Source organism: Ylistrum balloti, unplaced genomic scaffold (assembly GCF_031769215.1).
Source record: "Ylistrum balloti isolate Yb309-2 unplaced genomic scaffold, AGI_CSIRO_Ybal_v1 Utg370056, whole genome shotgun sequence".
Classification (NCBI taxonomy): domain Eukaryota; kingdom Metazoa; phylum Mollusca; class Bivalvia; order Pectinida; family Pectinidae; genus Ylistrum; species Ylistrum balloti.
Window position 1 is genome coordinate 226,136 of NW_026782106.1, and position 12,624 is coordinate 238,759.

General features: G+C 33.4%; 2 protein-coding genes across 2 annotated transcripts; both read right to left on the reverse strand.

Annotated features, from left to right (window-relative positions):
• Positions 1-2,423: 2,423 nt before the first annotated feature.
• Positions 2,424-8,901, reverse strand: LOC132549409 (PCNA-associated factor-like). Its single transcript, XM_060213340.1, has 4 exons — positions 8,804-8,901; positions 6,993-7,073; positions 5,381-5,546; positions 2,424-5,026 (listed from the first exon to the last, which is right to left on the reverse strand). Exons 1-4 carry the CDS (start codon positions 8,847-8,849, stop codon positions 4,981-4,983), a joined length of 339 nt encoding a protein of 112 aa, XP_060069323.1. The 5' UTR covers positions 8,850-8,901; the 3' UTR covers positions 2,424-4,980.
• Positions 8,902-11,178: 2,277 nt separating this feature from the next.
• On the reverse strand, positions 11,179-12,342 carry LOC132549351 (galanin receptor type 1-like). The gene has a single exon (XM_060213280.1). It carries the CDS (start codon positions 12,340-12,342, stop codon positions 11,179-11,181), a length of 1,164 nt encoding a protein of 387 aa, XP_060069263.1.
• Positions 12,343-12,624: the final 282 nt, after the last annotated feature.

The window sequence follows — 12,624 nt, forward strand, 5'->3', positions numbered from 1 at the left end:
TGTTCTAGAAAGTAATTTCGATATAAATATGAGTTGTAAAATTGTGGCTTGTTATTCTTACGCCAAACATGCGATTTGTTTTACACAAGCATTTTTGGTTTTATGAAATAAACACGATTTCTCAACATAAAGCCGATTAAAACAGAAGTATACATCAAAGAGCGTCATCATAATAATAGTGCACAGTTAATGGATAACATCCGAGTTGATCGTTGATAGTGAATGATTTTATGGTTAGCGTGAAGTAACAAGATGTTGATTTTACGCATGAACGTTATATTAATTTTTTTCGTGTTAGCGATTTGATGGTAAATGATACATTCCTACACAAATTGTACCGAACATCAAACAGTATTGATAATGAAAAACACAAGAACAATGATAATAAAAGGGCAGTGTTTATATATCAGCATATATCTGATGCAATTTTATTGTTCTAGATCATTTCAGGGCAATATGGCTTGATCCCTTCACAGGTTGGATGACATTCCAGTAAGACAAATAACATATGACATTAATAAACAAGAGGTGACAGATATTGTTTGGTCATCTTCCTTTTGATATTCTCCCTACTTTTCTATTCTTTCCTCTGTTCTTGCTCTTATAGATATGAAAATTAAATATTCCTTCTAATTATTGATAATAATCTTTCCATATAAATTTCAAGATGGTTGTCTGACGGCCAGTTTCTCCCAAACTCAAAGGGAAGCTGCATATGAAATATTTGAGAAAAATCTATCCAGTACGTCTGAAGAAATATTAATCAGCTAAAATAGTCAAATTTGATATTGCTTCCTGTCGACCATTTTATTGTTCTCAGTTAAAAAAATGAAATTCGAGAAAGGTCCATTCAGCGGTTCTCAAGATATAGCAGCTTCAAGAAATGTTTACGGGAAGTTAACAGACGTAGGACAACTAGAATAGCCTCCCATCTGTGGGTACAAAGATGCTAATGATTATTAAAATCTGCAAGTTCAGTTAGATAATTAGCAGTATTACTTATTTTTAGAAAACTTATTTTTACGTAAATGATTTTAAATGAATTTCGCTGTCGTGTGTTCTGAACAAAACTTCTTAATTCAAATCCAATAAGGTCATCTACAGGTCACGAAGACGATTTGAACAATCCACTATGCAATGTTTTTTACTATGGGTGGTTAATTTGATCTGTAAAATTCCAAGAGTACCATTTTTGGCATTTGTCTTCTGAATAGTCTCAAAATGAAAAGAATGCACTACTAGGGACCATTGTGATTCATCCTCCATTTATAAGAAATAACCATTACTATAAATAACCATCCAAATCCAAGATGGCCGCCTGTCCAACATTCTCACTTTTTAATGAGTCCCAAAATTGGACATTGCAGAGTAAAGGGCCAAGGAGAACCTTCATATCAAAACTGAGAATTATCTATACTGTTCCTCAAGAAACAGTGATGATTTTAGACCGTTAACAATTTGATCTTTTTTGTCAGTTCCAAAATAAACAATGCAGAACTTAGGACAAAGGAGAACCTGTATTGGAATTTTAACCGGAATCCTTCTCGTATTTCTATTCAGCTATCGTTTGTTAAGATCCGTGCTTGAATCATTAAATTTTCAAGATAGGACCGCCTGGACTTGATTAAATAAACGCCTGGCTCAGATCCAGACGAAGCTGAACAACAGAATATTAACCAGGTGGAATTTCAGGGGGCCAAATATTGATATTTTTGGACTTTTTGCATAAAGAAAGAGTTGACACACGAAACATTTCTTCAATAATATTATTCAGTATGGGTGTAAATGGAATACTATTAATACATTGTTGAACCACAAACGGAATTCTAAAAGAATCAATTTGTCACTCTCCCTGTAACATTTTTATGTCTGGTACAGGATGTTGGTTTTTACCGTGGAATAATTCTGTACTGCCTAAATCGTTTCATCAGGGTTAAACCATAAGTGATCCACGAAGGAGAACAAACCCAAAGTTAACAAAATTTTAATAATGAAAGACTAAGGAACGTTGACATTTTGGGGCGTCAAAACTTTGTTATTCTTATTGAAAAGTTTTTAATATAAAAAAAAATATATCAGCAACATTAAAATATTTTATTACAATATGGCACATGGCCGATATAAATGCACAAAGATTTCCATATGTCGTTGAGTTTCAGATACCACTTTTTAAACAAACTTCTCAAATTGTATTAAGGAAAACTGAAGTGCTTTCATAATGCTAAATACCTAAATACATTTAAGACATGTTCTTACAAAATATTTCTACTAATTGAATGTGTCTTGGTAAAATGCGAGAATACAGTGAAAACTTGTGATCAAACCTTTTATATTCACAAATTTTCGTCTGTTATTTTGGAATGATAAACTTTCTATGAAGAATGCTGGTCTTATTGCAATCAACTTTAACACTATGAGTCATATTTGCTGATGTTATGCATCCTAAATTACACATACAAGTAATATGTTTCAAACAGTTTGATAAGAGGCCCAATGGGCCTGCAGCACACACCTGGTGTAAATATATACCAAACAAATATCATGCCTCCAGGCCTTGTAGTTCATGAGATACCATTTAAAGGCTTTAACACATTAACCCCAGTGACCTTGAATATTAGTTAAGGTAATTTAATTTTAGGGCTTCATCCTGGAAACATGCCTGCCAAACATCAAAACATTTGGTCCATTTGCTATCCAAAAGAGGTAGTCTTAAGGGAAAAATTGACACCAGATGAACAACCACGACATAAGTACACTTGGCCCTTCAGGTTAACAATAGAGCTGCAACAAATAGTTGATTTTGGTATTCAAATATTTGTTTGATGTATTCAAATATTCGTGCATTTATGTTGACAATTATGAAAATGTAATTATTTTTCATTTATTCAGCTGGATTCATGATTTACAAGCTGAATTAATATTGCATTATTACCAATGTCTAGAACATAAATAAGTTGAAAGTGTAACCTCTGATATGAACCATACATAGATCATTAACTTTAAAACATCATTCAAAGACTCATTAAATGACAGTCCTGTAGGCTGTCCTACCTGCTTGTGCCTGTCATATTGTCAAGAGAAGAATCATAGCCTAAGACTTATGTTCCCTACAGTGGGTCTGTATGACAATGCCATACATTAACATACCAGCAAAAAGCGACCGTGTAAAGGGACGAAAATCGTCTGCATGGGAAAAAATTTCCTTTTTAAATTGGGCACTTCTAACTAGGTATGTCGTAGTAGGTGTAATTAATGACAATGACAAATATTGCAGTATTGAAGTCGGAATTGGACACATCAGAAATAGCTTGTAAGAAACCATTCCATAAAGAGTATTATACATGCAAAACTACTTAATTGACCCAACATCACAAAATTAGCAGCAGATTTCTTTTCTCAAATTCTTAACACATTCTGATCTTTAGGTACAGTAAATCATTGTCATGTGCCTCAATCACTTTTCTTTACTTTAACAGATTTTCGCATTTGTTTACAATTTCAGGTTAGAAATATTTCTATAGCATATCATTCATATGTTTTGCATTTTGTTTACATCCGAATTGTTGATTTATAAATGTGACTGCTGAACCGGAGAAGCTTGACGTTTTCAATGGAAACTTACCTAATAGTCACGGGATGTTTGCCACAGAAATGCTTCGTTAGGTTGGACATAGTTGCTTTGTATGATAAAAATAACAAGTATAGTTTACATTCAGCTTTAGATTTGTTAGAATTCAGCTGAAAATGCTTACAAACCTAGCTGCAATTTTTTTTCCGTAATTCATAAAGGGAGGTAAATAAAGTACCGAACATTCCAATACCATTCCACTATTTTGATATTTGGTCAACAAGTCATTCGCGAACATTCGTTTCAGCTCTAGCTAACAATATAAGATTTATTAAACTTTATTAAAAAATTTCCTAATAAGTTATTATTTAGGCGAGATATATGGACTGGAAAAAACATTTCCACATACATTTTGAAAAAATTGCAAAAGTATAATAATAAACTTCTTCCTTCATCATACAATGTTTAAAGGTATCAATTTTGAACAAAATACAGAAATACTTTAACATATTAACATACACCATTCTTTATCATTTACATGCATATACACCATGTTCATTCAATAAATTCTAGTACATATCTTTATTAATATAAGTTTGTACATAACTTATAAATGAAAGGAAGTGTCAACTCTCTTCAAATGAAAGCATTCAGTCTTTTTATAAAACACATAAATTTTTATTTCTTTCATTCCTTTTGAAATCCTAGACAATCACGTTGAAAAGGTGAAAGATATATTAGTGATGGGTGAAGAATTATGGTTTTAAAAATATGTTTATTATGTATATGATATTTCAACAGATGGTGCATGATGGCATTTATAAAGAATTTTGAAAGCATGTGATCTTCATTCATTCCGATAAAAAATAACTGAAGGGACATAACTCTGTATGTAGGAGTACTTATATATGAGTGAACCAATCTCTAACAGTACACCACAATCCCAGGAAGTATTTAAATGCATAATCTGATTTGTTGACAAATGTCAAAAAATATTTATAAAAGAACCTAATTCAACCAATCGCTTTACTCTGTACATGAATAAAAGATTTGTTACATGTGAATCTTTGACATCACTAGTATTTCCTTCACAAAATATCTTGAGGTTGTACTAGAAAGAATGTATGGAGTATACCTACAAAAGATGACATATTATATAGGATATAGTAATTCTTTGTCTCTCCTGTTGGTAATTTTAAACTCCATCTCACTGTAAATTACTCTTATCTTATCCACACAAAGCTTGTCCAGACTGATAAGCCTTGTATAACCTCACAATGTTTTTTTTTAAATTCTGCCTTCCCTTTTGTGAACACACAATGGTTGTCGATATCTTCCTTTCATATGTGACCAGAGTATACAAATATAGCTGCTCAAGTCTTTTCTTGGTGATAGGTTATTCCTTATATGTTTCAGGAATCACCATCTTCTTCAATTTCAGTATTACTAGAGGAGGGTCTAAAATAGGAAAAAATCCAACAGTAAGCACAAATTAATAAATGTTAGACAATTTTAACAGTGAAGTTTTAAGGAAAGTAGAAATATGCCTGGCAATATTTTTTCCTGTTTAAAAATGTTGCATACATGTGATAATATTAACAGTGAAAATGTATGCCAGACTGATCATGACAATTCTTTTCATTTAAAGTTATCTAAGATATTCCACAATCCCCCACTCAAAGTTACCATTAAAAGTTTTTTTAATGCATGAATTCAGAGAAAGAAGACAATTTTACACTACCATAGAATATTTTTAGAAAATGTGTGGTATGATGGATATTTGCTTTAATACCAAAACTTCCCTGTACGTACCCAGCAGAACCACTGCTTCTTTCTACTGTATCAACATCAGTAGGGTCAGAATTCTCCTTTTCTGTTGATTTACTAGGTGACTTTTTTAAGAACATGCCAATTCCTTTTTGCCAATCTGGTGTTGGTCTCGGACAGGCTGGATTACCTCCTGCATATTTTCCTTTACCTGTAAAAAAAAAAAAACTGATTCGTGTGATTTCTGTCATATATCTATCTTTGCTATCTGGTGTGGAACTCTCCTGTGCCAGAGAGAAAATATAGTACTACTCTATTTAAGTACACTAGTGAATGTAGATTTGAGGAATACAGAAGTGGAACCTAATGGGAAGCCATTACATTAAACCAGGAAATTATGTGTTTAAGGGATGTTCTTTAAACAAAAAAATATATGTCAAAGATATTAAAGCCCTTTCTCCCTAACAACCTGAATTGGTTAGAGATTTTCTATTAACATGTACAGATTTATGTATACAGACAAGGAGTTGTGTCACAGATACATATCCTGTACATAGCAACATATTCATTACACAACCTTTACAATTGGGACATTTTGAGATTTTGACTTAAAATTTTTTTTTTTGAAAATTTAAATTGTTTTTAAATGTTTGGGGTCAGCACAAATTATGAGGGTATATAGGGCAACCAGAAAAACGAAATATTTTTGTTTTGCTTAAATACAGTATGTTAGCCAAGAAATCCTCACTTAAAAAAAAAATTTTGAAGAGAGAGAGAAAATATTGATTTTGATAATCCTTTAAAAATTGTAGCAATAAGAAATAGAGTGCCATCAGGATAGTTGAAACATAATTTTCAACATTCAATTAATCAATACTTCATTGCAGTTCAAATAAGTCATTTCAGCATGAATCTTAACCTTTGTATCAAAAATGTGTCTACAAAAAATTTTAAGCTGACGTAATGATGACATTGACCCGTCGTGGTTGGGTATCTCATGGGTCATTGTAAAAAGAAACAAAACATACAAAATTTATCGTAAATTATTGTTCAAGTTAGAATATTTTAATTTCTCAACATTTCTATTGAAAAACAATAATTTTTGTTTTGAAATCAGTACCAACATGCACACCAAATATTCATTTTCATGAAGTTTCAGCTGCATGTCTGAAAACTTTGTGCCATGGCACCCACTCACACACAGCCTAACAATCGTCACAAGTTCAAAGTGACAATGAGTTTAAAACTACTAATACTTGATTTGTACTAGCCAATCACAAACAAACACATCAGACTTCCCTTGACCAAGCTAGACCTTTCAGGAAGTGGGTTGATCTATTGTTTGGTAATCATGAGGTGTAAAAAGTTGGCCAGTACAGCAGTGACAATATGTACATAAGGCGTCTACGTCTGCCGCATGGCTCTTGAGGCATGAATCTATAATTCTTGTCGTCACTAACCTGTTATTAATCTGTTTTTGGGGGGTTGGTTTTTTTTGAGATAGTCATCTAAATGAAGTGATATAAAGGGTTGCACTCATGAAAATAATAATGAAATAACATTGAATGTTGGATTACACAGAATAACAACCTGATATTAACCAGAAAGTGACATTAACAGACATGACATCTAGTTGTTTCCAATGTACTTATTTTACCTGATGGGGAATCTCCTGACACAGATGATCCAGAACTGGCACTGCTTCCCAGTACTTTCCTAGGGGCTCGTGCAGCCACAACTGTAAATCATATATATACACACACACTTAACACAACAGTATATATCAACATATCAATATTTTGAAGGACATACACATGACTCACCTGCAGGACTAGGGATTCCATACCATAAATGCCTCTAAGCTAAACCATTACAGACTGTCACAAATTTTCAATTATTTTTTAAGGTGAATATAATACAATGATGTACATATAATTGTACCCAATTCTGAAACATTATACATGTATATTATTGACACTTCTGTCACTAGCAATGCATTTTTATGTTTTTCTATAAAGTGTTTCATTTTCTTGATGGCAGAAGCAGGTCTCAATAACTCATGGCTGCTGACAAATCTAGACCAATCTTCTGCTAATTAATATCTTGCATTAGATCAAATAGTGGGATCATTCTCATACCTGCCAACTTTACCCAATTCGATCAGGAGTTTCCCGATTTTCACTCCCCAGCTCCGTCTCCTGATCGTTTGGATAAAAACTGGAGGAATCTCCTGTTTTCAAAGATCCCACAAGGTATATTTGTCAAATTGATAAATAAGGCTGACCACCTGGCCACATAATCAAGGCCTCGCTAGGCGAGTACACAGCCAAATTATCTAATTAGTGTAACCCAATTCAAGCTAATCCTCGCTGACCACTTTGCTTCGGAGCACTCTTGTACACAGCCAATTGTTTCCTACCTAATTAATGGTAGACTATTGGTCAGAATTCAGGACCAGGACTTACAACTGTTGTCCATCTTTTAAAGATATACCGGGTAGGTGTGTATTGTCTTGAGAGTACTGTATTGTGACTAAATATTGTGATACAAATTGTATCATGCAACCATAGTGTACTGTTCTGCTGTTTTTACTTACTTTGAGTGATTAACTTGTAGAAAAGAAGTATACACAAATAATTGATCACAGCTGAAATGTGTGTGGCATGCATATGTAATCCTGGTAAATACTAGCCGTAATATATAGCTCAGCTATAGAGAACTTTTCTTTAGCTTGATTGGTTGAGCTTCAGCCTAGTACGCTGGAGGTCCCGGGTTAGAATCCTAGCGGCAGAATTGAAAGAAATAATGACCCATATGTGAAAATGACGATTTATTTCCAAAGTTAACTTTCGAATGGTGGCCCAGGTACAAGCCAGTGAATTTTGACCTTGACTTTTTGTAGGGCCAGATATTTGAAGTTCATTGTCTCCAGGCATAAAGAAGTTGATAAACACCAGATTTATTAGGGTACATCGACGTTAGTACCAGTGGCCCAAAATTGCCGGAAAAAATATTAATGTATCACAAACGTGCACAATACTGGATACCTTTGGAAGCATGCATTTAATTACTGACAATATATATAATATCCAAATGTTGTTCTTCATTATTTGTAATATTAAATGCAGTTGTAGGCTACTATTTATCTTGACCCTTTGATTAATGAATGGGCAATTTTTCTTGAAAATGCAAAGAGATCACTCTTCCCCTCGCAAGATGCTGCAATTTTGGATCGTTTTCAGGCGGGTACCGCAGTCGGGACAGTGCGGACACAGTTCATTTTCCATTGCCTTTGTGCCGACTGCTATACATATATACAGAGTAAACTTAATAGAAACATGTAGTTGTTTTGTTTTCATGCAAGTTTATCCTGTTTTCATTCTGACAAGACAAGAGATGGGCTCTCTACGTTTTTGTACGTGTGCATCACATTAACTAGTTTATCTCTTGCGCATCTGATATAATTACCTTTCCTCGATGCAGCGCTGCTATTATCAGCTTTTGTTCGGACCATGATCTTGTGTTTTTACAGGACAATTTTAGATTGATCTGATAACGAAAGTTTGTAAAGTTGAAGCTTCACTTTACACCTACTCCCCACTTCCCGCGATTTTATTGTTTACATCTGAATTCCCGCGGAAAAGTACCGGAAGTCACACAGGAGTGTTGATGAAAAATATTTATTGACGTTGAGAGTAATAAAACACAGTTTTCGCTATTTCTGTAATGATTATTTATTATATAATAACTAATGAAAATTTATTTGGTGTACCCTTTAGCAGAGGAAAGAAAAAAAAATCAGAAATGTCACAAGGGGAATAACTCAATATTACCTATATTCATAGGTAGAACAACAACAATATCTTTATTTTCAATTCATCCGTTCTTACATCTTTACGTCCGAAAAATAATGCGTGGATTATCAGATAGCTTTCTTGATGCAAAAAATACTTATTTATATCAATATTATTTCTGGAAACGAAATTTATCAATTTGAATGCAATATGGGTACGTAACTGAAACAGTGGGGGAAAAAATAATATAATAATCGGAGGAAGAAAGTGACTACTGACAGATTTTAGATCATTGCATTCGCCCCTTTTTCTATTTCAGTAATTTCCTTAACGTAGTGGCCACATTTATTTCTTACATTGATTCAATTTAGGTCAATATCTGTCTTAGCAATGCTATCAGATGTATTTTTGTGATGCAGACCTCTGTATTTGTAGATTATTAATTGTGTTTATTCGATGTCCACTTCTTGTTTTCCCGTTGTGTCTCTTGTGTGTTAATTAAAGCCGAATTTTACAATATACGACACTAACAATACTATATCGAATGTTAACATTTGGATGTTATTTTTTTTTACATGTATTGATTTTAAACACAAACTAAAAAAAATAGTATTCATTTTAATATCAACAAGACTCGTTATATCTAAAATTTATATTGTCATCGACACAAAATTAATACACATGGTAATCTTTCTACTAAGGTCCAAGTCACCGACACAAAATAGATATACAGTGTTAAGCTTTCTAGTAAGATCTCAGTTATAGATACAGAATAGATATACAGTGTTAAACTTTCTAGTAAGATCTCAGTTATAGATACAGAATAGATATACAGTGTTAAACTTTCTAGTAAGATCTCAGTTATAGATACAGAATAGATATACAGTGTTAAACTTTCTAGTAAGATCTCAGTTATAGATACAGAATAGATATACAGTGTTAAACTTTCTAGTAAGATCTCAGTTATAGATACAGAATATATATACAGTGTCAAACTTTCTAACAAGATCTGTAAGATAAACAGTAAACGCCACACGTTTTTTTTGCTTTCTCCTGATTTCATCTTCACGAATCACACTCTGTAATACACAATACACTTTGCATGGGCAATTAAAATATAGATATAGACAAATTGAGACAGAATTTACACATACAATTGTCCTTATTCTCATATTATCAGACATGTGAATATTACGTTTATTGAGTATTGGGACTAATGCGCCTCGTCAAGTAATTTCTTTCCATATCTTAAAATTTTCCCAGTCACCTTGAGCTATTTCCATATAGTTTCAGTATATTCAATGGCCGCATAAATCACGGACGAGTCCTGAAAGGATGAAACAACTTTATGGCACAGTCAGATTTATCATTTAGTTCTTCTCTTGGTAATTCTAAGTCTGTATCTGTATGTCTTTTCTACAATCTTCCAGGTCCGGGTCAAAGGCGTTCCAAACTTCATATACAGAATATACAAAGTACATTGTGTCTGAATTTCAGATAGAAATAAGGATATATTCAAAACATTGCTTATAATAGAATGATTCAATCTAGGGATACGATATTTCTACACATTTCACATAAAAACGTATCAAATTAGATATATTTCAAAGGCATGTGTAAAATTCTAAGTTATTTCATTTTATAGAAAACACGATATATGCTCCATCGGTCATAACTCTTGAGACTATTTCTGTACCACCTGACACATGTTGCTGTTCCACAGATGTAAAACCACTAACTCAAAAATATAAATAAATTAATAAATATATAAATAAGATAAAATAAACAAGAATAATCACGTGGGAGTACTCTAATGACCTCTTTTGTTGTCTAGAACGGAAACTAAAAGCAACTGATTTACTGAAGAAAAATGGTCTTGATGTCACCGATTTCGGAATTCAGATGTTAATTACCATAATTGTAAACAACATAAGAGATGATGGGGTAAAGACCCAATCATTGCGGTAATTTAAAATGGTATAAAACTTCAGGAAACTGATAAATACCTGGTGCGATATTATCTGGAACAGATGTTTACAATAATATTTCCTAAAAGTGCGTCTCTATAACGGTATAATCATTGTTGTAAAAATCGGCATTTTTACTTTGAGTAGATGATTTATTCGAAACAGATGAATCCTTTCCCTCGGATACAGACCGGATAATATTGACATTACCAACAAAGTGTTCCCGAAACCTTATCCTTCGAACAGCACCTCTTCCTTTGAAACAGATTATGATACATTCTTTCAACGCTTGTCTGAATCTTGACCCTGTCACTATGTATATTATGAATGTTATACACTTGTTGGTATACAACATGTAAAATGTGACAGAAAATAACAGTTTTGGTTCAATTTTTTGATAAAATGTAGGATGATACTCTGAAAAGAATGACTGAACTGTAAAAGGGAATGTCAAAAAGAGCAATGCGCATGACTCTCCTATTAACATCGGAGTTATTGTTCGCCATTTTTGATCTACCTTTTGATGCGACATAATTGGGACACTTGTTCTTTTAACAACTTTCGTACCTCTTGTGTCCAAATCGTTGGATGATTTCCAGACAAAGTATGTAAGTATACCATTACTTATAGTCATGATAACAAAGCAAACTAAAAGGAAGGAGAAATGAAGCCAAGGCCAAACGTCTTCCCAGAAAAACTTGTAAGACGCTGTCGTTGTAAACACGTTGCAGAGACGCTCAGTTTGGTTCCGATAAACCATATCAGAACCAATAAGAAAATGGAACTCTTTTGCTACTACTATCAACGTCACGATACCAATTGTTATTTTGGCGCGTTTCACATTGTCTCCACTTGTCATTCGAAGGGGAAAACTGATCGCGAACGCTCGATCAATTGTCATAGATGTAGTAATCAAAATACCTAAATCACAATTTCCCCAGCCATAAAAGTCTAAAAATTTACAAATCCACCCGGCCTTCTCCTTGCTGTAGACTTCCGGAAATGCCACATACAGCCAATGGGAAAGCATGGAAACCATGAGGCTCAGTGTGTCATTGGTTGCTCCCATTGTCATGAAGACGGAAGTAGACTGCTCATGGAAGAATCGAGTACGCATGACAACAATAATAAGAATGTTGAATATGACTCCAATGATGATAAGCACCGGGGGATAAATGAGGTCCACAAATTGTGTGTCAGACATCTGGATCAAGTCTGAGTCGTTCCCCTTGCTGTAGTTTTCCATGTATTTTGATGTTGTGATGGATTCAGATACGATAACACTTTACATCTTCACGACGTTCTTGGACAAAATAATGTGTAAACATTCCTTCCAAAATGTTACAAAAACTTATTCTAAATCATATTATTTTTGGTGTAAAACGCACTTGAATGATCTTCATAGGGACTGTACGTTTAAATGTTTGGCTGCAATCAGTCAAATTCTAAGGAAATCAAATATATTCTGTTTCTCTAGCGTAGAATTTTGTTGGCGCTGAATGTTTTAAATTGAAAAAGACCTCTCTTT

Coding starts and splice junctions, on each gene's coding strand:
- LOC132549409 (XM_060213340.1), bottom strand. CDS start 8,849: ATGGTCCGAACAAAAGCTGATAATAGCAGCGCTGCATCGAGGAAAG. Junction 5,547..6,992: donor GTCAGGAGATTCCCCATCAG/GTAAAATAAGTA, acceptor TTTTTTTTACAG/GTAAAGGAAAATATGCAGGA. Junction 5,027..5,380: donor AGAAGCAGTGGTTCTGCTGG/GTACGTACAGGG, acceptor TTCCTATTTTAG/ACCCTCCTCTAGTAATACTG.
- LOC132549351 (XM_060213280.1), bottom strand. CDS start 12,342: ATGGAAAACTACAGCAAGGGGAACGACTCAGACTTGATCCAGATGTCT.